This window comes from Dermacentor silvarum, chromosome 11, assembly GCF_013339745.2.
Source record: "Dermacentor silvarum isolate Dsil-2018 chromosome 11, BIME_Dsil_1.4, whole genome shotgun sequence".
Lineage (NCBI taxonomy): Eukaryota > Metazoa > Arthropoda > Arachnida > Ixodida > Ixodidae > Dermacentor > Dermacentor silvarum.
Genome location: NC_051164.1, coordinates 18,852,584 through 18,879,544, shown reverse-complemented (window position 1 = coordinate 18,879,544; position 26,961 = coordinate 18,852,584). Strand labels below are relative to the sequence as shown.

General features: G+C 47.2%; 1 protein-coding gene across 1 annotated transcript in view; it reads right to left on the bottom strand.

Annotated features, from left to right (window-relative positions):
* The window catches only part of LOC119433111 (Down syndrome cell adhesion molecule-like protein 1 homolog), a 41,751-nt gene that overhangs the window by 2,919 nt on the left and 11,871 nt on the right, over window positions 1-26,961 (bottom strand). Inside the window, exons 3-8 of the mRNA XM_037700254.2 lie at window positions 17,438-17,734; window positions 15,910-16,160; window positions 8,975-9,047; window positions 7,437-7,538; window positions 4,060-4,264; window positions 2,262-2,358 (exon numbers count right to left, since the gene is read on the bottom strand). Of these exons, the coding sequence (XP_037556182.1) occupies window positions 7,456-7,538; window positions 8,975-9,047; window positions 15,910-16,160; window positions 17,438-17,734 (704 nt within the window). The 3' untranslated portion in view covers window positions 2,262-2,358; window positions 4,060-4,264; window positions 7,437-7,455. The remainder of the gene's footprint in view (window positions 1-2,261; window positions 2,359-4,059; window positions 4,265-7,436; window positions 7,539-8,974; window positions 9,048-15,909; window positions 16,161-17,437; window positions 17,735-26,961) is intronic.

Sequence of the window (26,961 nt, the reverse complement as noted above, 5' to 3'; positions counted from 1 at the left end):
TGCCTTCACCTGTGTCCGTGTATTTAATATGTTACAGCCTGTAATATGAACAAACAAGTAGACCGTACTATCATGTTATTTTGTATGCACTTTTCTGATGACTTTCAGCGCTCTCAACGGAGGCAACTTCACTAGCGGTTTCGTTTATTCTTTTTCCCCCCATTTTCACTGCATAATTGTTCTGCTCGAATGCGCAATGTCCGTGAGGTGGTGGTAGTGCTCGTGGTGTGTATTTCTGTTTGCGTGTGAATTTCCTTGCAACATCTCTTTTCGGTGAATAAAAAGGCGATGACGCCGACCACAAAAGAGAAAAACAATGAATTAACGTTTCGGCACCCAGAACGGGTGCCATGTTCACAATCTTCGAAACGTCAAAATCGAAACGGTAATACATTGTTTTTCTCTTTTGTGGTCGGCGTCGTCGCCTGTTTATTCAATGATTATTCCCGACCAGACGGGTGCACATGTGCGGGAATAATCATTGTGTTGATTATGGGAATAATCTTGTGTTGCAATATATTGTTACGATGAGGAAGTCACATATAAATATGTATTTACGCTATTTATAAGAGAAACAAAGATACATAAAGAAGATGGCTGTCTAGATCGAGTCCACCTCTACACGCCAAATCTTCTTCTGACTGGCGCCACTCTCGGTTGCGCCGTAACAATATATCCTGTGTGAGTCTAGTTGAAACAAAAGGGGGAGAGTGACGTCCGGTTAACATGGCTGTTATTGCGATGATTAATGTCGTCCTAAATATCGTTGTTGTGCCATCGCTATTGTAAATGAACAGAACTAAAAAAAGAAGCCACATGTTGAAACGTCCGCGATTGCCATCAGCGCAAAAACTTCCCGTGCCAACAACATCACCAAGAATTCTTAGAAGGAAACTCTGCGATTTTGCGTTAGAAAATCCACCGTTCATGTTGAAGGCACATGTGCCTAGCGTCCGTCCTGGCTGTACACCAGCGTGCTAGAACGTAAGAGCGATGCGCTCTTTGGAACGCGCAATGCTACGGACAGGGCGTGGCCGGACGCGCCGGACATTATCCAGCGTTGATACAGGTGCGCACCTATCATAGTTCAAGAGATCGTGTCACTTTTGGGGCGTCATTATCGGACAGCGTCGCTATATTTTCGTAGTATGCACTGTAACTGCCGTAGCGACTTCTGGCCAGCGCTGATTTGCAACGGCTGGTTCGTATTTCGCACGGCAGCAGGATCTAGGGACGTATTCAGCGACGATCCCTTTCGCGTGACGTAGTGCTCAACCAGCCAGTCAGCTCATTCAATTTGGTCACCCAGCCAACCAGCTTGCGCCTGACGGCCGAGGCGATACTACCGCCGAAAGTGATCGTCGCAGAATCATCAACATCAACATCATCAGCATCATCATCATCATCATCATAATCAGCCAATTTTTATGTCCACTGCAGGACGAAGGCCTCTCCCTGCGATGTCCAATTACCCCTGTCTTATTTCCACCTGCAGATTTCCTAATTTCATCACCCCACCTAGTATTCTGCCGTCCTCGACTGCGCTTCCCTTCTCTTGGCACCCATTCTGTAACTCTAATGGTCCACAGGTTATCCACTCTACGCGCTAGATGGCCTGCCCAGTTCCATTTCTTTCTCTTAATGTCAATTAGGATATCGGCTATCCCCGTTTTCTCTCTATCGGTTATTCCCGCCGCAGAATACGTATCCTGAACTTTCACAAAGTCGAGCATGGTCGTCATTGAAAAGATTATGATAACCGCGGGCTAGCAATATTACGAAACTACATGTTAAGCACGACGAGTGGGAGTGGGCATGTCAGCCCCCTCTGATTCAAGGCGAGGCTGCTTACAAGAACATCAGCGCGAGGCGCTATGAAGGCATTGTTGCATTATTTAAAAGAACACCGGGCTTCGTGACGAATTGTAAGTGTACACTGTGTGACATGGAATGCATTCGTAGGACGTAGACACTGTGTAACACTATGCAACGCCTTCACAGGCTGGGTGACAGCGCCCGCAGAAACAGTTCTGTATTGTGTGTTTTTATTTTTATTTTATTTTCGTAGTCTTTTTCTCTCATCTATCGCATCCCTTTCCCCCTTCCCAGTACAGGGTAGCTAACAGGAGACAATCTCTGGTTAACCTCACTGTCTTTCCTTTGCCTTTCTCTGCTTAAATAGTGGTGGAAGACGACAACGACGACATAGGAGAGTGGAGTGCGCAAAGGCTTCTGGGAAAGTTCAGCATGCGAAAACTTACGTCAATGGCCCGTTGTGGAAGTCGACCGGAGTCAGATTGAGAGTGACTGTGTTGCCGTCCACTGCGTCCACTCCGGGTGCTCGCTTAATTACAGGAACTGCGTAAAAAGGAGACAGCTGTAATGCTGCATGGTTCAAGTTTCATTGCACAAATGCTGAAGCGGCAATAAATTATGTATTCGGGCATGCGCAGATATCTCGACAAAATAGTGCATCTATCTATCTATCTATCTATCTATCTATCTATCTATCTATCTATCTATCTATCTATCTATCTATCTATCTATCTATCTATCTATCTATCTATCTATCTATCTATCTATCTATCTATCTATCTATCTATCTATCTATCTATCTATCTATCTATCTATCTATCTATCTATCTATCTATCTATCTATCTATCTATCTATCTATCTATCTATCTATCTATCTATCTATCTATCTATCTATCTATCTATCTATCTATCTATCTATCTATCTATCTATCTATCTATCTATCTATCTATCTATCTATCTATCTATCTATCTATCTATCTATCTATGCATTAACAACCCGGCGCTTGACCGTGGATATGAAACGTGTCATAGTGGGAACAGCCCAGAATCTGAATAAGGCATCGCTGATTTATGATTGCTCTAGTAGCATGAAATCGCGTTTTGATCCAGCGAACACTTCGATAAGACTCGAAAGCAGACTTGATAAAGTACTTATTAAAATGTGACGTCGAGGTCCTGCCATGGTACGCGCGTCGCATAAACGCAAAAGAGTGTGTGAGGTAGCGACTGCAGTCTAATCTTATCACTGTCTGGTTTGAACAGCTGATTTATTTTATAGTTATTTAAATGTTAAACAAATGAAGTTTTTTTTTAATTACCCAACTCGATATTGAGCAAGAAGAGTAGGGACAACCGAGGAACTAATTTCTTTTGTTGGTCACAATCATAAAACATAGCAGGCAACGAAGCCAGCAAAGTTAATTGGATATGTTTATTGAAATGTAGAAATAATGAGGTAAACTAAAACGAAAGTGGCCGAAAAGATAACTTGCTGTAGTTGTCGCGTATCGGTGCTCAGGGTGCCCTATTCAAAGTCATCGCGCGGTCAGAATTATTCCGGAGCCCTCCACTCCACTCTCGAAGTGTTGTGTTAGGAATTAGGCCCACACAATATTTCTATGAGAGTTCCGAACTAGGTTGATTTACTGCCCTTATGTAGACGGACATCAGAGCGAAACACTGAATCAATTTACACTAATAAAGTATTCTTTCAAAGGACTAGTTTATTTAGCCATGATAGGCTTATTATTAAAGAAAGAACAAAAACAAAGATCAAGTTTTCATTCTTTTTTCAGCTGAGCGTCCTCATCCCAGTGCTGGTACGTCAGCGTGACGTCATAAATTTTAAGGTACCTTTCGCGTTCGGACCACCGTGGCCACGTAATTTTTTTAATTCGCTACGTTACGACTCCGGATTCTTTACAGTACAGTGTAGCTGGATCTGGACCGATAATAAAGTTGACCAGACCTGACTAAACGCCATCGGCATTCGGGACGTCAAAGCCAGCTTCGTCTTACGATTAGTCCTGGCTCTCTAAATCAAGTTCCCGTGGTTTTGTGGAAGGGTAATTTAGGAATAAGGCTTAAATTATATTTGCTGTTTATATTTTATTATAATCATACCCTTTAAATACAATATTCATTAAACATGTGAAGTTATTTGTCACTCTTGCAATTTTACTGCACACGTCTTCATTGTGTCCCACTTCAGATCGGTCAGGCAGTTGACTCGAGCACTCACTGGAAGGTCTGGTGCTGAAGTTCGCGCAGACCGCTTCACCGGAGCCGACTGCTGTGTTTTCTTGCACGCAAACGAGATACGTTGATCCGGGGTGAAGTCCGGAAAGATGGAGTTCCCTCTCTTTGGAACCGTTGAGTACAGACGACTGTGGTGGCGAGATTTCTGCCAAAGTCTCGTTGAACGTGTGAATTAGCGAGGAATTGACCTGCGTTAAATATTCATGGGTTCACTCAATTTCACGCATCGTGCGTGCACTGATAAACAAAAGGGTCATGCGTGCAACATCGCGTTATTGTGTTGCCACAGACGACAGAAAATGGCTAACCTGCGCCAAATGACGCACCGTTGGAAAACAACCTTAACCTGTCTTTTAAGAATGTAACGTAATAAACATCTTTTTTTTGTATCTTTGGTGTCAGGAGGCCCTAATGGCGACACCCGCACTGCTCGCAGATTTTTCTTACCAGGGAGCACGCTCCCACTACGGCTGAGAATGTCACGGTACTTATCGATTCGAAAGCATCAAATGGCCCGTTGAACGAAAACGCCGGCGTCTGTAACAGCGAAAGGGCACCTAAATTCCCATTGGCTGCGACGCCACGACGTACGGGTGCCGTCTTAGCTGCTGCGCGCGCCTGCGGCCTTGGTGGCCGTTGCTACTTCCTCGGTCTCTCGTCGCGCAGGACGTCGGTGGCATGCGGCGTTGGCACCGCAGGTTGCTGCTCCTTGCTGGATCGGGCAGCCCGTACGGCATGGTGCATTACTTGCAGCGCAAAACTCGAAGGACCGCTCAGCGGCGTTCGATTGGACATTAATGCTTTCGCATTCAAAACTCATAAGTGCTTAGGTGTCCTAGGATTTTTTTTTGTGATTACGCGCCAATACATTCAAACAGAAAACAGCGCAGCTAATGCGCTTGTACTGCAACATGAATGCTTACGAGCATTCCATGACGCACACACACAGAAACACAAAAAACAAAAGCCGATAGTATTTAGCTGTGAGCGTGACAGCATGCACTGCTGTCAGTATGGGGTATTAAAAATGCACAGTGATCTGGCGACACTGGTCGAGCCTACCATCTTCCCCGAGACGTAGTTGCGAAGCAGCTTTAAGTTGCGTGGTCTATGCGGCTCGGCGATCGTCGCGCGCATGTACTGTGCCGGACTCTAAAATGCAGAAAATGCAGTAGTAGCCTTCATTGTCCAGCAATTAATGAAGAGTGAACTCACTGTGCCCCAACAATTCAATGATGCCACGCTGGCTTGTTTTTGCACCTTAGATGTCCATCTGGACAAGTTTCTCAAGAAGCGTACTCGTTTGAAACAGACAATTTTGCCGGGCCTCCTTTCGCGGCGTCGTGCGCTGCAAACATGAGCTAAATATTTTATTCAATTGCTCATACGCTTTCGAATTTCCGACTGAAGGCTGTAAAACACCCTTGCACTGCAATAGAAGAGCGTATATTTGCTGTGTTCGCAACAAAACGCGTCTCATGTGAGATATCGAAGCTCCGGTGCTATAGAGGATTTCTCAGCTAGCTTTACCCAAGCAGTACAAAAAAAAAAAAAAAAAAAGTCGTGGGGCCGCAACATTCACATGGGGACGGATTACCAGCGAAGCTGTTTAGACTGCATACAGGGGCCGCATACATTATGAAATCATAATTTTTTTTCATACCGCACCACGCTACGCGGACACAAGCATCACCGCGGTCACCGCACCTCCTATGTATCTGCCACAATCGCTGCTGCAGCCGCGCTGGCACCTCTGACGCGCGGGACGCTATAACCACAGAAGCGCAGGCCACGTGCATAGGCACTGTCGCCACACTCTTTGCCCCTCTCCCCTACCCGTCTCCATTCCTGGCCACGCGCCATGATACGCACGTAAGCCGGCCAGGGTACCCCCCTTGGAACGCAAGCGCGATACGCTTACGGGGGTTATAGAGGTAAACAACTTCACTGTAAAAAGATATTATAGCGAAGCTGTTTACCTCTAGCCCCCGTATGCATCCCCCGCATGCGTTCCAGGGTAGGGGGGGGGAGGGGGAGGGTACCCTAGACGGCTTAGGTATAGCTTAGGTCCGTGTCACGGGCGTGGCCAGGAATGGAGACGATATATACGATTGGACAGGATTGTGCACGTGGCCTGCTTTTCTATGGTTATAGCGTTACGCGCGTCCGTGAGGAGAGAGGAGAGGGGGAAAGAACGTGGCGACCGCGCTGCAGCACTGTAACAGTGGTTATAACGTCAAGCGTGTCGGAGGTGCTGGCGCTGCCGGAATGGAGACGGGTAGGGGAGAGGGCCAAGGAGTGTGGCGATAGCGCCTGTGCACGTGGCCTGCGCTTTTTTTTTTTTATTCGCGCTGAGCCGCGCTCCCTCAAGGGCTGCAGAAGATAGCGCCAACCTTTCCTTCCTCATACAGAACCACTTCTCTCTGTGTTTTTTGTGGTTATAACGTCACACGCGTCGAAGGTGCCGGCGCGGCTGCAGCAGCGGTAGCGGCAGATGCATGGGAGCTGCGGTGACCGCGGCGGCGCTTGTGTCGGCGTACTGTGGTGCTGTATGAAAAGAAAATGTATGATTTCATAATGTATGCCGCCCATGTATGCAGCCTAAACAGATTCGCCGGTAATCCGTCCCCCTGTGAATGCTGCGGCCCCACGAATCTTCTTTCTTTATTTCCCTCGTGCGAGCAGCTAGCTTCAAGTGTTTCGACACGCTTGCTTCAGAGCCGTATACGAGAAGCGATATAGAACATCTCACCACGACACTACCCAGCCCATTTTACATAGAATACGTATGATTTACACTTAGGCCGTAAATTCGGCGGTATTTTTGGTGTAAGTTTTCTGTCTTTCTTTCTCGTTTTCGCCCGTTTCTGAGCTTGGTCGGTGGGCGATGGTCGGACTCGGCAAGCAGAAGTTCCTTCGTTTATCGAACGAACGAAATACAGCTTATCGAACATAAGTAAGAACGACGTCATAATAATTATCGCATTCACTTTTATTGTGTGATCTTCAAACTCGAGAGTGACAGACAGTTGGGCATTTAACTTGGGATTATGGTAGAGCAATACCTTGTAACAGATACAAACACGTTGTTTTGAATAACGCGCTGGTACGCACAGGGACAAGTTTGAAACTGGATGGAAACATAAACCACACAGAGCACTATTTGTCGCGTGTGTTTCCATCCTGTTTAAATTTTATCCCTGAGCCCAACAGCGCGTTATCGAAAGCAATTTATGACCAACTGGCCCAAATGGCGACCCTACAATCACGTTGTCTGTTTTGTGTCCGTGCCTGTTGCAGTATTTTTACGCTGGTCAGAATCTTCAACGTAAACGAGAAAGATTGAAAGGCATCTGCTACCGTGTACGTTCTGGACTCTTCATTCCTTGCCGTCGGCCGCATACCACAGGATCTTCAGACTGTGCTCCGTTCGCTCTGTAATGTGGAGGTCCCGGGGAGGCCCTGCGCTCCGCAAACGTAGAAACTAATGCAGCGTCATCCAATGTACCCTTCGTTCCTTGGTCTAAAATTTCATAGCAAATTGTAATCCTTGAGGCAGTGTTGCCACAGCTACTGATTTTGAAGACACTGTCTGCCTTGGCGTTTTACCGCCGCATTTCTCTATCGGGTATGTCTGTTTCTAGCATCTAACCTCTTTCGTGGGTCGATCCCGTACATAGTGCAGTCTAGAAAACATTCGTCGGAGTCTACATCATAACTAACACTGTGGCGCAAAGTGACATGCGGGACAGGACTGGAACGAGAAAACAAAACACCACGACTTTCAACGGTATTGCGTTGAGCATTGAATATATATACCGGCACAACGTATTGCCACCGTCAAAACGAGTCATGTATGAGGCCTGTATTGCAGCGGCAATCCTCTTTCAAGCTTCCCTAAGAACACTAGGCGCCATCTAGCGGTGCCGCCGCGAAGCCTACGCGTTGCCTCAGAAATGCACGGCGCGCCGGTGCATGCGAACGCCGAGAAACACGTCATGCGGCACCCGGGCTCCTTTATTGAGTCATTTTCGTTTTGATCTGAGCAGTGCCTTTAAAAATGACCTTACACAGATAGCAAAATTTCACTCCTTGAGATGGATTATTCGAAGAGGTGGTCATTTCTTGCACGAAAAATTGAAATGCCTAATTTACTAGGCAACAGTTGTTAATTTAGTTTAGAGCTAATCGTTGCAGTGCACATATTGCAATTGACTATTTGAATGTGATAAGTTTTTATGTTCGCATAGGACGTACCTCTCAACCGGTTTTGAGATAGGCGTTGTCATAGTTGCGGCGAATTGCAATTCTATTGATTACAATTAGCTTTTTACCAAACTTCCTTTACAAGTGGTACAAAACAAATGTTACCGATATAGCAATGCATTTTGTTGCACATTTGGGGGAAATTATTTAACCGAATTCTGGGGTTTTACTTGCCACAACGAAGATCTGATTATGAGGCACGCCGTAGCGGGAAGCTCCGGATTAATTTGGCCGCCTTCGGTTCTTTAACGTATGCCTAAATCTAAGTACACGGGTGTTGTTGCTTTTCGCCCCGATCGAAACGCGGCCGCCTTTAAGTTGGGACTGAACCCGCGATCCTGAGCTCAGCAGCTCAACGCCACAGCCACTGGGATGCCACGGTGGTTCACTTTTGTTAACGCTAGTCCCAAAACATGTTCCTGCCTGAAAATGCCTTTAAATTGTAGGTGCCTTGAGAGCTCACCAGTTTTAAGTCGTAATTCGAGTACTGCTATATGGTTTGATAGACACTTGAATGTAAAACGAAACTAAATGCATGACTGCCTCAAGTTGACTTGGTCACTTAATTTCCAAATGAATTTAAAAGAGAACGAAGAGAAATTTCTACACGTAGTGCATGTTATTTCAGTTACCTGAGTCCTTAGTCTTTGTCACGAGCTCGGCGGAGTAGGGCGAATAGGACGTTCCTTTGTTGGCGGCCCTTACCTGAAATAAAGGATAGGTTGCTTTTTTTAATGTTGCGCAAATAACAATAAAGAAACTTAACTTGATTCGAACACTGCAGCGCTTTGGAAGAGAGAAAGGAAGAAAAGTGGAGGCCTATTTAACCCAATAAAATATTTCTTATGTAGTGCATTCTGCGAAGTTGTTACTATTTGTTGCTGCTTTTGTACTCCAACACGTCTGGTAAGGAGCGAGCTAGCGCCGCAGGTCTGCCGTAAAACGCCCATAAGCGACTTGCGCTTAGACAGGCAGGGTAAATCCAACACCTACTGAGCTGCCGAAATAAAACTGCATGTAAGATGTATATATGTAAAACACAGGGACGTCACGCAGATGGCAATGCCAGATGTTAAGGGCAAAGGAATGAAAAAAAAAAAAAAAGAAAAGGATACGCTGCGTTCATTCGAAGTCGCACATAGAGACTCTGATGAGTACGTCACTTCAGTCTGTGGGATTCTGGAACTGTCGCAGTGTATACATTCCTTGTTGAGTGATTGCAGTGCACTGCTGTGAAATGCAACCAACTAGCCCCTACCATAGCTCATGTATGTATCTCTTCCTGAGCTCGTATGGATGTAGCCATTGTTTAAGGATCTTTACAGCTGACAATTAACTTCAGTGCAGAGAGCCTACAGATAGCAGCGGATAGTAGGAAAAGAATGGCTGTGCCCACTGTGAACGCCGCAAGCAACGCAATCAGTGCAGTTTGCTTCTAAAGCACTTAGCATCATATGGCCCCGAAGCTGCCGCCAGTACTCCGAATCGGAGTCTAAAGGTCTCATGTATTGTTTATTTTATGCCTCACCAAACAAATATATTCAGGCAAAGTTATGCTTTCGTCAAGTTGAGCATTGCATCAGCCTTCGCTCCCCCTCCGCACAGAAAAAAAGAATACGGGAATCTTGCGGCGTAACGTTGCGATACCACATGACATTATTGTTAACGTAGCATTAATTTTTCTTTTGTTATACTTCGTCAAGGCTACTAGCAAAGTGTATTTTAGCCCTGCTGGGAGGCTACAGACATCACAACGCTCATGTACGGCTTCACTATTCCGTCGAAAGACTCTGGGAGGAAGTCGTGTTCAACTATATGTATAAGCAACAGCCGGCTTTCGTGCCGGCTGTTGACACACACATATGTCTAAGCTGCAATCCCACAGACGCACACACAAACAAAAAAGGCTACAATCAACGCGCGCCGGAGTACAAATAGCGAACTTACTTTTGTCAGATAGTTTCATCTGCGGTTGTCCAAATCACCTACATTAAGAGCGCTCAAGCCCGAACTTTGAACGCATGAGAAGCTTTATCTACTCGCATACTTCCAGCACACTATTTCGCGACTCTGTCATGAGAACGGCAATTTTCGAACACCTGTTTGCAGTGGCGCACCAACGGGGGGGGGGATTCGGGGGTTGTAACTTCCCCCCTGAGGCCGACTTAACCCCCCCCCCTTTTGTTTAACCCCTTTTCTTTCCTTACGCATTTGAGTGCTGCAACTAAGATGTAAGACGCGCAATCGTCTGCACACTCGCAAAAAGCGCATTTTTTTTTACAATTTCCCGTGAAGAAATCGAAATTGGTGCTGTTTAGATGGTATTGGCAAACTGTCAACCCCCCCTGGCAGAGATCCTGGGTGCGCTACTGCCTGTTTGGTTACTTGAAGCTCACTCTCGTGACAAGCTGGGAGCGTTGTAACTGAACTTTGGGAAACGTCTCGAAAATTTTGTTAACTACTACTTTTTAAGCAATCGATATGCGGTGCGCGAAAATACTTCATTATTCCCGGGATTCTGAAGTTCAACCTGTGCGCATGGCTTGTGACTTGTTCTCAGCAATAATAAATAGTAACGCTCATCTGTAAGACGCCAGCTATGCAGTACGTAGTGGTAAAAACGTATTTACTGAGGGCATGGCCTTAAGGCGTTGGCCTGAAAATATCCGTATGCTCCTCATTCACAGCAGGCAGTCCAAAGCGGCCTCCCAGATGCGAAGGAGGAGGGTGGCATAGGAGGTGCCATCCAGCCATGTCCGTAGTGGTGTTAGAGTCTGTTTCCTCGGTACAATAGCTGGGCATTACCTCTGTGTTTATCTTTATTTCGCATAAACAATATTCTTTCGTAGATACCACACTACTTTCTAGCTCGCAACCGCTAAGAGAGCGGGTCTTCCATGTCTCTACATCCGGGAATTGAATGTTCAGCACACATATTTTGTGATGCGTTCTTTGATGCTGCACACTTAGCACAAATAAGCTTCTCGCAAGTCATGTAGTCAGGACGACGATGACGCCACAAAGTCAACGATTTATTTCATATCCTAGAATCACCGCATAAACATTGACTATGCATGGTGCCACCGGTTATTTGACTTTTTCCCTGCGTGAATTTCGACCGGATTGTCATTGTTATAAAGTTGTCATTCGGAGCACTATGCGCCTGTACAGTTTCCAAGATTTCACAAAAATTGTCCCTAGTTCTGTAGCGAAAGAAACGCGTTGCATCTCAACCTGCAGAAAAGAGGTCTCACACGTGCGAGCTTTGAAGACTTAATGTTCCCTGGAGGGTCATTCATCGAGACAAAAATTCGTCCTCCCGGACATCCCGTCATCGCGGACCAGGACGAATGTTTCTTCAACTGCGAGGTTTTCTTTCTGAGAAGCCCGTGCGGGTTTCCTTTGTAGTTTCGTGCTACATGTCGGGTAGATGTCAACATTTACCTTGTAGTGATTACTCTGTATTTAACGGTGATGAATGTGTATATAACAGGCGGGCCCGTCAGCTGAAATTTAACGATTGAGGATTGTACTCGCCGCTGTCGTGAAATGTGTTTCAAGATCAAGTTTAATTCATTACTGAATATTGTTTATGACAGTGCGGGCACACTATTATTAACACAGTCAGTGATTACTAGCACACTATTAATCAGTACCCGTCAGTATTAATGTTCATGATAATACAGTGTCATTTGTGTCGCTTTTATTTAAACACGAAAGTGTTTAATGCCGGGGTCCGCGATGAACTTCCGTTACGGATGCAACGGATGCGACGTTCGGCGCCAACGAGTAAAATATAGTTTGTTGACAGGGATTTAAAAAAAATTATGGGGTTTTACGTGCCAAAACCACGATCTTATTATGAGGCACGCCTTGGTGGAGGACTCTATTTCGCGTTGACATAAAGCCCCTTGATCAAGGCTTTACGTTAACAGGGATGGCGCCGCCATCTACGAGCGGTGAGGCGAAGTACTGAATCATGACACTAACGAGCGCCGACACGGAGTGTTTCGGTAGTCATAGCGCAGCGCAGGCTCCAAAGCGGTATTGACCCTTTTCGCGGCGATCCCGTGGGCGCTGCCATGTTTGATCACGTGGTGACGCGTCCATTGCTTGCCTCAACTGGCTCCGTTGCCTCCTTGTTTACAATGGAAGTGTATGACGCCGGCGCGGCTTGGAAAACATCTGTTTTCGGAGATATTGTAGACGGTGACTAGGTGGACGACACGAAGCTTTGATCACAGCTTCAGAAAACATGCAAAAGCGCTTTCGGAGCTGATTAAGCTATGTCTAAACGGTGCAAGCAGCGTATATAGTGCTTGTTCTAAAAGCGGGGCTAAATATGTATTCCAAGGTATCCAAAGATTCCGCTCATGAATTGAGTCAGGATTAGTGTGTTTTGCTCTTTGTTCTTTAATCGGCAAATATTTTAAAACAGTGGCTTGTCAGTTTCTGACTCAGTGAAGTTGCTCGTGCGGCCAATATCTGATTATTTTCTGCCTAATCGCTCGCGGTTGTGCTCAGTTCCGATAGATTTGTTCTTGCTGCGCACAAGGCTTGAAACGTAGCTGTTTTGTACATTGTAATACCTTGTAGAAAATATATATTACAGCTAGTAACTCGCTTACTCTTGTGGACCGTCACGAAACATTCAGCTTCGACCATTCGTGCGCCATAGTCGTAGTCCGTCATTTATTGTGCGTATACAGTGCGCATATATTCAATTGTGTGCCCATTCACTTATTCTTGATACGTCGGCGATAGAGTGGGCGTAAGTTTTCCTGCCATTTGGGACAGATGTGTATAGATAACGTGCGCGAAACTTACCATGACAGGAAGCGGCGCTACTCCCTTTGACATTGTTTAACGAGTGGTACTCACTCTTGCCGACGTTCTGAGGATGAAGCCCTTTCTTTGAAGGTAGGTGATACAAGACTGGCGGATGAGCAAATTTCTGTGTCCTCGAGGAAAGCCGTACATCACGAAGTGCCGGTAACACGTTCGGACAGTTGCAGCAGCGGTCCGCGAACTTGGCCACACAGATTCATTCCATTCCTTAACATGCCAGTCACTATTTTTGTAGCCAACTATTGCACACGTCTTCAATCCACATGATTCAATCTAGCATGATTGGAGCACAGTGTGTTAGTGAAAACTCAGTTGCATTTCCGACAGCTGATCGCACAGAAGCAAGGTAGAAGCGGTAATGGTTTCGTATTCGTGCGCGGTCGCTGAGGAGAGGTATGGCGCGTCGCCGTGAGCGCCATCTCGTTTCTCTAAAACAAACTGCTCCGCGAAAAGGGTCAATAGCTTAGTGTTGCAACTTTCCGCATATGTCTTTCGCGTCGGATTCACCAATGGCACCTTGTCGCCTACGGAGTGCAGCTTCAACATGCATCAGCAGTGCTTACACGGTGCCTAGTGCTTCGGTTGCGATGGCCCCAGCTAAGGAAACTGCTGTGCCAAGTGGCACAGAAAGGCAACGGCGTCGAAGGGCGAATCACGCTTTGGTCTGGCGAGACACACGCCAGCGTGAAGCAGAACGCGTTCGCGGCGCACGCTGCGAACTCTGCCACTCGAATAGCTGAAGCTGAGCGCGTCGCATCTCAACTGGCTACCCCAGACACTATGGAGTCGGACCGAAATGCTCGTACCATCGCCGAAGCGACTCGGCAGCTGGACGCCGCTCACCAACAGGACGCCACGCGCCAAGCAAACAGGCAACATGGTCGCCGGCCCGCAAGTCGCGCGCCTTTCGCCGCAGCCGTCCATGAGTTCAATGAGCAAACGGATTCTGTGTAGATACGTTTCACTTTCGTGTTCTACTGATTCCTATGAAAGAGGGATCACCCATAATTTTTATTGCGATAGCAATTATATGGACACTCCAAAGCGGATTTCTGCCGTCGGCGTCGTTGTCGTCGCCGTCGCCGTGAGGTTCCGGATGACGTCAACGGCGATGAAATCGTCGCCGCGCTCCGGACGCTGTATGTGCGAGTGAAAGCGCGCGAGACGCTCGCTTTCACGGGGAGCGAACGTACGTCAGAGAGCAAACGCACGTTCTGCGCCGTGCTCCCTGAAGGGCTGCAGAATTAAGCGTCTATTTCCTCCTTTCCATATATAGAGAGCAAAAGCGACTTTTCCCGTCGCGCAAAAGGCTGTGGGGGGACGGGAAGGAGGGAGGGGAGGGGACGTTTAGCTGCGGCACCAAATGCGCATTTATATAAAAACGTTGCGAGGCGAGAAGGTGGGTAAGATTTCCGATGCTGCTCGACGAGTGTCCCATTCTGATCTTGTCGAAAACCTCCGAGCCGCCCCCAGAGGCACCGGCAACAGTCACCAACGCCGCGCACTTTCGGTGCGAACGCGGGCAAAACGCCGACGGCGTCGAAAACAGTTCGGCGCGCTGCTGGTGCTGCTGCATGTCCAAGTTTATGCAGCTGATAAAACTACTATCCTTACTCCCTATAGCTCTCTACTAATTTGCCATCGCAATTGATGCTTGGGCTTTCGGGTGAAATTGCGACAATTTTTTTTGGTCAAATGTTCACCCGAAAGGAAGTTAGACGCTTAATATTACCTCACGTTTTTGGCAGCGTTTTGGCTCTTCGTAGTCGCTACTATGCGTCACCATAAAGTATATACATGTCAAATGCTGCTCAGCTCATGGCCTGCTCAGTTGGCATTGTGAGCTGTGTTTGCAGTGCTTGCGCTATCCGACTCACGCGCCGCCACGTTTCTTTTTTTTGACATTTCTTTCACGCTTGATGTCATCAACTTACTTCTTTACGTTTTCACAAAAGAAAAATAACTTGATCATATAAACATGCTTCGATTGTGTCAAAGCATATTGAGATAACCCGGGGTATGAAAATGAGCGAGTTAATCAAGCTGGCAACACTTTCTCTGAAAGTGCCAATGCAAGAAAGCCTGCGTACAATATTTGTGGAAAGCAGATTTGTCACCGTCGCATGAACTCAATGTGTGCACAATTCAGCGATGCGGACACAAAAGCTTGTTTACCAATGCCAATATTAGAACTATTGCGAAAGGGTCAAATGCCATAGATAATGTATCAATTCCTTTACAATAGCGTAAACACAGTGTGCGGTTTATAATAAAATAGTCTCTTCGACGACTAAAATATGCCATGCTGGTGGCGTATATTTAATGTGTCATGTCTTGAAAGTAGAATTAAACCCGTAATGAGACCATACCTAGAGCAGTGGTGATATGTATATCATCATTTAATGTTAGCCTTGAAAGTAGGAATAAATCCATGATAATAACATACCAGAAGCGGTCATGATAGTGATTGGTCACTAAGTGGTTGTCTTGAAAGCAGGCTTAAATTCCTCATGAGAACATACCAGAAGCAGTGATGGTATGCGCATCATCACGAAGCGTTCGTCTTGAAAAGGCTTATATTCGTCGTGAGAACGTACCAGAAGCAGTGACTGTATGTGAACCATCACTAAGTGTTCGTCTTGAAAGTAGGCTAAAATTCGTCATGAGAGCATACAAGGAGCCGTAATGATATGCGGATCGTCGCGGAAACGCGCCTTACCGAGAAGCGGTAGACGCTTCGTGGTTCCAGACCTTTGACAGTATAGCAGTGCCTGGCAACGAAGCGGCGCCTGCGGCGACATTCCTCGTGTACGATGGTTATTTCCGTCGCTTTGGACTTGTCATTGCCGCTCCAGAAAAGGAGCCGGTAGTTATCCAGTACGCCATGCGGAGGGTACGGGGCGTTCCATGACACGCGGACGCTGTCCTGGGTGAGATGTGACGCCAATAGGTCGGTCGGCTGAGGCGGAGCTGCAACAGGCAGGTGAGCGTTCATGATTGATGCGCTCATGAGCCACAAATTTATTATTTTCTGTTATTGCTGTGCTAATGAACTATGAAGATGTAGGCATACCGCGTAAGGAAAAAGCGTGATAGGCTACATGTGTATGAGCCCTGAGCCGTGCTCCCTCAAGGGCTGCAGAAGATAGCGCCAACCTTTCCCTTTCCCTCAAGAACCACTTACCGAGTGAACGCAACGCGCGTTCTGCGCCGTGCCTTTTAGGCGTCTCTTTCCTCCTTTACAATCACCATATATGTAGAGCAAACGCGCCTTCTTCCGATGCGCGAGACGCCGTGGGGGAGGGGGGGAAGGGGGAGGGAAGGGAGGCGATTTAGCTCTGTTATTGCTCCGGCAACAGTCACCAACGCCGCACGCTGAGCGAACGCGGGCAAAACGCCGACGGCGTTGAAGTTCTGCGCGTTGCCGGTGCTGCTATGAAGATAAAGCTAATATCATTAGTATAGCTCTCTACATTTGCTACGCAATTGATGTCTTATATTTCACAATTTTACGCTATATTCCACGTTAACATATGGACGATTTCGAATCTTGTGTATTTCGGATAGCCTTGTGTTAACGTATCAAAACGCACTGCAAAAATTTAGGGTTGTGTGACTGTTCCGCGTACATGCTTGTCTGCCGTGCGTGGTACTGGAAATGGCCTGCTAACTAACGTTGGACGAGTAAGAGACGCCGGCTAACACACACACACACACACACACACACACACACACACACACACACACACACACACACACACACACACACACACACACACACACACACACACACACACACACACACACACACACACACACGCACGCACACACGCACACGCACGCACGCACACACACACGCACGCACACACACACACACACCACACACGCACGCACACACACACGCACGCACGCACGCACACACACACACATTGAAAAAAGTGCAGGCACACGTAAAAAATGTGCACTCGGCAAATGTCAAATAAAATTTTCTGAATCCAGTGTAGCGCTGCCACTTTTTCTTTTACGTTGTCTTCGCGCTTTTTGCCAGCAAGCTAAGAAAAATATGGTGCATCATCATAGACATGCATTATCATCATCATCATCCTATATTCATGTCCACTGCAGGACGAAGGCCTCTCCCTGCGATCTCCAATTACTTGCGCTAGCTGATTCCAACTTGCACCTGCAAATTTCCTAACTTCAACAAACAAAACGACGCCAAATAAAGGACTACCAAAGTCACTTACGGAATGGGGCGGTGGTGAAATTTACAGATGCGAAGTACGGCGAACGGCCAGCGTCGTTTTGAGCGAAAACCTTGGCTGCGTAGCGCGTGAAAGGCGCCAAGTTGACGAAAGTGTGCACGGTCGAGGTGGCGTTGTGCTCGTGTGTTTCCATCTCCCAGGGGTCACCGCTGTGCAACTTCAAGTAGTAGCTGCGTATCTCACCGTTGGCCAGGTCACACGCCACCTCTGACCAGGTGAGCACTTCGAGGAAGGCCGCTGACGTCGAGTGACGTAGATCTCTGGGCGGGCCATCAGGAGCTGGACGTGATTTGGCATGGAACAGAGGCGTGAACTGAGGCAATGCCAACATTTGCAAAAAACGACTCGGCCGTACGCTCTAAGACATCATCTCGCCGCACAGGACAACCGCACGGCCGGCGAGGAGGCAACCAAAGTGTCGTCTTGAGTAACAGTTTCCATTTGATTGACTGACTGAACCAGCACTTCGTGCTCAGACGGATAAATCGGGATAATGACGCAAGAAAATTGCAGGGGACATCTTGCAGTAGTTGATTAGGCGCCTGGTCTTTTTGGGGGTTTTTATAAGAAGACTGATACAGACTATCAAGATGAGACAAACGACTATGGGTCGAGAGTGCGGAGCAAATGCTTTTAATACGATTAGCATTCGTACTTAGCCCACTTTGGCGGCTGCTGTTATCTGCGAACAGACCCTGAGATATGGCTCTCACTCTCAAAAAAAAAAAAAAAAAAACAAAGAATAGAAAAAAAGAAAGAACAAAGTAAAACTGAAAAAAAAAGAGAGATAAAAAGAAGCAACCTTTCGTGAAGTTTTCGTGCGATGGCGCAGAGAATGCAGAGGAGGTGGCACCACATCGTGAGTGTATAGAATGAGCGCGTTCATGACGTTCCGTCGTCTGCAAACAGCATAATGCATTCCCATTCTCACACGTAAGCAGACTTGAGTGTCTGTGATGGAATTCGGCAGAGACACTATAAGGCCGCTTACGTGTGGGAAAGAATTATACCGTTTGCAGAGCTCGGAGCGTCATGAACGCGCTCATGAACGCGTCGTGAACGCACGCACTAGGCACACCTTTACTAAGCCAGAACCGTGAAGCCACCGTGGAGTCGGGGAAGCGTGGTCGTCTCGCATACCGGGGGCCCGGGCTCGATTACCATCCAGACGGAAATGTATCAAATTTTCTTTTCAAAGCCATTAATTTACTTTGTTTACAGGAACTTCCCTGAGAAATGTGACGTTAATCCGAGCATTTCTTGACGTGTTTTCACTCTTTGCGGCGTCGGCCATGTTTGGTGCCATCTTTCGGTGACGCCGGCGGATTTTCGCGTAATGGGGCACAAAATGCTTTCGCATTAAAAAAAAAAAGCATTCGCGGATATAACGTCCATCTTGGAATATATGTGAAGCGAAGCTTTCGTGAAGCGTTGAAGTAAATGATTACGACGTTAAATGCTTATGACGTTGCGCATTCCATTCCTGCGGCTTTCTCGTAAATGAAACTGTCGCGCGTGTATGTTCGCTCGCGCACTGGCGCTATACGCAGCGTTACGCACGCGGCTTTCATCTCACATCGCGTGTTGGCACGACAGAGGTATGCGTGCCAGTGTGTGCTGAAAGTTCAAGCATGAGGCTGCCGTGCAGAGGTTCTAATCCACCATCGGGCTTACAATTCCAGTTTTTTTTTTTTTTTAAGTATAAGCGATTCGGCAACACAGCAGGCAGCCGTAGTTAGGAAAGTCCGGGAGAGTTCACAAAACAAGCTGAGCTTTATTAAAGAAATTTTAGTGTCTGACTCATAAAAGTAAGAACACGCGATCTTTTGCAGCTGACAATGAAAATTTGACTTTCACGCATGAAACCCACCGTGGTAGACGTAGCGGCTTAGGCGTGGCGCTGCTAAGTCCGCGGGCGCGTTATCAAATCCCGGCCACCGCGACCGCGTTTCAGTGGGGGCGAAATTCAAAAAAGGCCCGTGTACTGTGCATTTGTTGCATCTTGAAGAACTCCAGGTGGTAAAAATTGTTCCGTACACCCACACTACGGCGTGCCTCGAATTCATATCGTGCCACGTAAAACCCCATACCCCATATTTTTTTACACTTCAAAAAGACACCTATGCGATTGCACTGCAGTTCATAATCTTACTATTACTAATGTGAGCAGTAATACTTAGCAATTATAATAGCGTATGAGCGGAGCTCGACAGCGCAGGTGCAGTATACGTAACGAAGAAAGTATTGAATAAGGTGTTTTAAATAGAAATCATTTCTTGCCGGCGGCTCTGTCCGTCCCTCCATCTGCCGTGCGGCGTCCACACCCGCACTGCGCATCCTCCTCCCTCTCCTCTCCTTGTATTATCTCCTCTCCTCGGCATTCCTCCTCTCCTCTCCGATGCTCCTTTCCTCTCCGGATTGCGCAACGAATGGCAACACCTGCGGCTCCGCGCGCGATAATGCGAAGCAGCTTAGGTTAGAGGCACGACGGTAGGCGCTGCATACTCTGCTGGGGGGCGCCACTGTAGCTCGCGGTATAATGACGCGCGCGCGTGCTCCGCTCCTCTCATTCTCCTCCCGCAACGCCGCGATGAGTGCCACGGACAGCGCCAGCGTCAACGCCAGTGTCAGCGCCGTGGACAGCGCCGCGGAGAAGAGGGCTCGAGCCGTTGCCACCAAACGGTAGCGGCGACAGGCCGATGCCGAACATAGAGTTCGACCCCATGGCTGCTTCGCATACGGGAAGATGGTGTAATGTTTTTTCCTTAAACAAGCCCTTCCGCTATGTTACTCAGAAAACAATACAGCTAGCTAACTCTGCTCTTATCATCTTATCAGGCTAGTTTTGGAATAGTCGAACGCCTTTATAATGAAGTTCGTGGCGCATCGCACCACTCACAATAGAACCGGGACAGAAATAGTCATTCGTTATACATGTCATTACCTTCGGAAGGCGTTCGACTGAACGCGAATATATCGTGATTTTCAGCAGTACTTGCTGTTTGGCTAGTTTGTGCATGTCGAACACTAATGCATTGTAAACCAAGAACGCGATCACAGGAAGATAATGCAATGGCTTTCGTTTAGGAAGAATAAAAATTTTGCTCATGAGAGTGTTCCGCTTAGTATTAAACTGACGGAAGAATTAAAGAACGAACATAAAGGAACAAAAAGTGGACATACATGGCGTACTTGTGCCACATACGCCCACTTTTTCTCGAGCCCTGGCGCAGGGCCGGGCTGTCTTCTTTGTGCACTAGAGCGAAACTACACCGCCTGCAATTTTATATGTGTTGCTGCACGATTGTTTCGAGGTTACTAGCGTAGTGTTCGTAGAATTTAGCTATACAAGAGGAGTGCATCCGAAGCACGGCTTAGCACTCTAAAATATTTTTGCCATATTAGTATTTTCTATTTTTGTTTTTAATCAATTAGACAGCGGAACACAATAAACCAATTTTCGGTCAAACAGCCAACATTGAAAAAGTTTCTGCAAGAAGTTGGATATCGGTGTGATAATCAATAACCAATTTTCGGTCAAACAGCCAACATTGAAAAAGTTTCTGCAAGAAGTTGGATATTCGGTGTGATAATCACCTGATAACATGAAAATATCTCATACGTGCGTTTACGATTGTCTCTACATTACGCTCGTAAGATTTCTTTGTAGCCATCAGCGGGAAAAGGAAGTGCGGTGGCCAACTTGTGAATGTTGTGCAATTGGCTATTTATAACGTTTTGGTATTCTCTAGAACGGAAAAAGAAGAAAAAAGTTCATTATATTCATTAAAAAGCTCATTATAGTTCATTAAAAGTTCACGGTACCACTATATACATGTATATAAACAACAGTTTAACGTTCTTCTCTCTCTCTCTCTCTTTGCTGCATTAAAAGAAAAAACCCAACAGTTGAAGTCTAACTCAAGACTTTCTGACGGACGTTATCATACGTTGTAAAGCACTCGCAAATTCCTTCGCAGCGCTTTCTTTCCGAATCTCGGCTTGTTAGGATATCTTTCTGCGATCATTTTAGGCAAATTATATAACAAACCTGCTTCTTAGACAAATGCGGAACCTACGGCTACCGCTGACAGCGCCTTTCATTTCAAACAGCGGGTGACCGCTGTGTTGACCAAGGAAGCTGGTGCTGACATTGACGTGCACCGCTCGCGTCTTCTACGGCGTGTAGTCACTGCAGTTTACTCTGTAGCGCCAACCGACGCCGCAACGCAGGGACACGGCACGCGCTAGTCCGTTCTGGAAGCCTGCTGAGCTGGTCCTCTTGGTCGGGCACTCCGCGGCGACCCCTAGGTTCCTTACAAGCTCCCTGCACACACTTGCAGTGCAAGCCGAGCGTAATACCACGCTGGTACCAGCCATGCTGCTGCCGCCAAAGAAGACATCACTGCTCATATTTTCATGTGGGAAGCGCTCCGCGTCGAATTCGCTGCCGCACCGCCAAAGCTGTAGCAGACGATCCGCATTCTCAAGCGGAAGTGGGTCGTTGGTTTGAAGAAACCTGTAGATTTATTACATTTGTGTACTTATTGTTAATGCAGCGGTATGCTTGAAGCATTTCGGATGACGCAACGTGGGTAGCAAATCGGATATTTCGCCCGAGAGACTGAGGGGAGCGGCGCTGCTGCGACCGCTAGTGATGCACATTTTTAAAACCTAATAATACATTGGGAGTTTTATGTCGGATCGCTTAAATGATCAGAAGGACCTACCCTAACGACTCAGTAGGATGGTACAAAATTGTTAGAATCGTTTCAAGGTCCCTTAAGTAGTAGCGTTCTATACGTCGGTATGCTGTGATGAACTGCTTACCTTCGGAAGGACTGAGCTGGGCTAGTTAGTATTCTGGTGTAATGGTTTCACAGAATATAAGCGAATACCAGACGTTTACGAAGGAGTTCACCATAATTAGGGAAAGGAACATTGCATGCCTGTCTACATTGCGTATCTAGTGTACAAACTGAAACGCCTAGCTTGGAAGATTAAATATGCATGTTCGAAAGCTGGATAATCAATAGGTGGTGCCTCGCTGAAATGTTCACGTGCACGCAGAAATGATCTCGCAGCCCCCGGTGTAGCTTCAACGCAGATAACATCAAATCCGAGTGTTGTAAGCGTGTACTTTTGCAAGCATGCTACGTGCCACAAAGTTGGATGGAGCAAGAAGTTGTGCACGGAGCGCTAAATAATTTTTTAAAATAATTTTACTCCTTTACGCGCAGGAGTAACTATCTCATAAAAACAATTACGGTAAAAGAGTTCATTTGTGAAGACCAATTATTAGGTTAATTGGACACAAAGTACCAGATAAATTTCCACATCTGCTGGTGGCATGCGGTTTATATTATCCGCAAAATATGTGTTGATCCTTTTTAAAACTTACATACGTAAGCTCAAATGCCTCTCACACCCTACAATTCATTGCAGCTAGTCAGCCAGCTTTTGACAGTAGCGTGTAAGTATCTTGAAAGATCCCGTAAATTTCGAACCTCACAAGCATTCACCAACAGGACGCATCTGGTTTATCGATTTTGGGCCACAGCCCAGGGTGTTCAAGTCCACGCGTGGATAACTTTACGGTGCAGAGACATTCGCTTCGATTTTCTTTACGATAGTCTAACCTGTCTTTCACAGTTGTGTCGATTTTTGCCAACGATACCTACGGGAATTCGCGAGTAACTGTGGACACCGTACTTTCAACATGGTCCTTCCTCGCCGGACACATAAATAAGCGGACACTTCTCTAATTGGGGCAGAATAAGCTGCGTGATATTGCAGTGCACATCTTTCATTTCTTCAGTGATTGATTTATTGATTGATTTATTACTTATTCATACAGGTACTTGGAGCTAACCTAATTGCAACGATGTAGGGAGGACAAACCCGCAGAATACATAGAGTGATGATGCCACGCAGGACACAACACAGAGCGCTGCGCTCTTCCCTTTACAAGTGCACACGCCCTGCCTTTGTTCTCATTGACATGAATTCATGGCAGCGCCTCGCACCAGATTGTACATTCTCTTTTTAAAGCGAAGCTATCTTTGCATACATTGCCGGGTTTGTCGTGGTTGCCTGGCTGTTGGGTCGGCCGCTATCTCACCGGATATATTTGTGGGTATGTACGCAAAGGTTATATAAAAATATCCGCGTAGTGGCCTATATAACCCTTACATGACGTCGGAGTACACCCACCTCTGTTCTGCGTAACAAGAAAACTGCAGAGCCCTTCCACTGCTGTGGAGATGGAAGCCAGCGAAACCGTGACTATGGTGGGTCTGATGCCCCCACGATGAGAATGGGCGTATCGTCGTTGGGCATCACCCAACCGAACATGCCTACCATGAACGTTCCGGTTGAGAATTCGCGTTGAAACCTGGCCGTCGCACCGGGCAAGTTGGCGCTAGCGTTGCCGATGCATGCAGGACCGTTGTCAGGTTCCTGGAGGGCAAGACGACGCTGACGTTTGGCCTTAACATTGCGCTCCCTCAAATCGGGGTACGCGGCTCTTCGCTGACGTTTCGCCTGGGCTTCGGGATCCTTCACGCTAGAATCGGCACGTCGTCGACGAGCAACGTTGCAGCGTTCGCGAGGGCGTTGCTCAAACGCGTTAGTACACGTTGCCAGTTGTTCATGAATGGCTCATAGCCCCGTAAACGTGGCCTCCCCATTACGACGACAGAAGAGAAATTCTACCCTGCAATGATTAGCGGCAACGCAACTAGCTATGAAAGCTGAGGACGACGACGAACGTGGAAGCAGTGGCACGAGCGCGTGCCGAGCACGGTATCCAAAGGCACGAGCGCAAACCGAGGGGCGCCAACGAGCCAGCTGTGGAAGAAGACGACGACGCTCGAGCCAACGCTGATGATAGTTTTGTTGTACACGTTAACATCACCCTGGGGGAAGTAGCCTTTAAAAGCTTCGCTGTAAAAAAAAATGTCGGCTCTCGGTGATCTCCAAAGGACGCCAATCTGCTAGTAGAACGGTGAATCACATTTAATGCATTCTCTAATTTACTACAATTTCTTTGCTTTAGCCGCTCAATATGTGCCAGTAGGTGTGCGCCTGTCCTTGGCCAATGCTTCGGAATGGGCATGCCGCACTACGTTTCCGACATAAAGCTCATCAGACCAAACCAAACCAGTCGTTGTAGAGCATCAAGTAGGCATCACCAATAAACAAAGCTTCGCTTGACATAGATTACAGTACGCGCGTTCGATCTGCATAAATTGTTTTCTTTTTCATCCTAATTCAGGGGCATACTAGCTGGTCCATCAACAGAAAAGCGCATCGTAGATGACACATCTTAGTCATGCCCGCGTTCTGCTTCCGACCAACATTTTACATACAGGACCAGGCAGATAATTCTGGCAGAGCGGGCGCACTCGTACAAAAAGAAGAAAAAAAATTTCACCGACGATTACGATACTCCCTAATCCGAATATTGAGCGCAGCTGTTTAGTTGTTATGAATTCGCGATATATTGTGGCGAATAATTTGATTCTGAACGACAGGGTCCTCTCAGCGGTGGCGCTGAGCCTCTGCTCGTGCAGCTCGTTTAGCGCAGCGGCCGACGGAGCATTTTCACCGGTTGCGTCGCTCATCGTTCAGAAAGAAAGCGTGAACACGGGAACGCGTGGCGCGCGCGGAGCAAAATTTCTAGCGGTGGCAGCGCAGGTGAAGTAGCGCTTGCGCAGTGGGTCCGGAGCCCAAGCCAGCGCTTTGTTTCCATAGCGGTCGCCGCATGCCTAGTCGCCAACGTTGAGCATGTCTGGTACGGCACCTCCACTTTCCTCGCGCTCTCTTCGCTCTCGCCGTCTTTAATCTCCCGTTGCGCTCCGCGTTCGCGCTTTCGCTCGGTTAAAGCTGGTTCACACTAGGCCGACATGACGCCGATTTTGGTCTTCCGACTATTGGCGACAGCCTTTTCCTTCCTTTAAACCGTTGGCCACAGCGTTTTCCGTCCTGTAAACTGCTGTGTCGCCAACAGTCGGCAGACCAAAATCGGTGTCGTGTCGGCCTAGTGTGAATAAGCCTTTACGAGGGACGCCGACGCCGACGCTCAACGAAGGAACGGGCGCCTAAGAGCTGGGCTCTAAAAGAGTGCAGCAGGCGACGCTAGCCCAACAAAGTATGATGTGAGCTTTATCCGCCATCTCGTTACTTCTTGCAGTTAAAAGCAGCTGACAGGTCTGGACTGCCAACACCCGCTTGATATTAAGGCGAAAGCCTTAGGTGTTTATGCTGACGGTACCCTTGGCATGCCCTTCGCGGTGATCTCGGCGAAACGGCGCCGTGACGAAATATGGCCGCCAAAAATGCTCGGATTGACGTCACATTTCTCAGGGAGCTTCCCGTGGCTTTCATTCGCGGCTTCGAAAAGAAATTTGGTACACTTCGGTCTGGGTGCGATTCGAAACCGGGCCTCCGGGGTGCGAGGCGAACACGCTTCCCTGAAGCCACGGCTGCTTTTTTTTTATTACGTGGGGGCATTATCTTCATAAAAACAAGAAAAATAAAGCTCCATACAAATTTAAGGTGACTGGACACACATTGAAAAGTAGGGCAAGCACGTGCAAGCGTACAATAAAGACATCCAGTCCTGCGCTGTTTCTTGTGCAGCGTACACACTACGAACGTAGGCAGCAGATTCCCGAAAAAAAAAAAAAAAAACGACAGAGTGCTTCGCGGTGGTTCAGCGTGCCTGTCACACATTCTACTTTGCCAAAGGCTATGTAGGCCAAGTACAATGAACATGTCATATGGTGGGTCACAGGGATCATTAAAAGGCAGGAAACGAATTGTGTATGGTGTGATAGCTAAACCCTTTTTAAGTGTTATTTAGAGAATGTCCCAGAAGAACCCGGCATCCCTACAACTTACAAAACAGTGATCAGAGTCAGGGTATCGGTAAGACAAGGTTGTCCCTTGTCCCCTCAATTATTTGCTTTGTACTTGGAACCGCTTTGCGCACGAATCCTGAAAGATCATACCTTTCTCGGGTTCAAATGGTTATCCAATGAGATCGGGGTACTTGCCTATGCAGATGACATAGCCTTCTTCTGTGCTGACAAGAAAAGTGTAGAGACTGCCCTTGACATAATGCAACAGTTTTGCTCAGCTTCTGGTGCAGCAGTAAACTTTGAGAAGAATTCAGGGTTTTGGTTCGATCTATGACGTACGATGCCAACCCACTTCGGAGCTATTCAGTGGAGGCTAGACTTTAAAGTGCTTAAGTGTACCCCTCTTTCCATCGGTCAGCGGAAGTTGCAGAAGTACATGCGGCTAAGAACTGGCCGGGGCGGCAGTTGTCCATATTTAGCCGAGTTGAAGCTTGCAATGTGTTCCTGCCAGCTCGACTTATGTATGTCCTCCAGGTATTACCCTGCGCCGGCTTAGGTTGCAAGCTTAGGCTTGGTTGCAAGCTGTACTTAAGCGTGTCCGTCGCATGATCATTCCTCCAGGGGTCAAAACTTTTTAGCTTA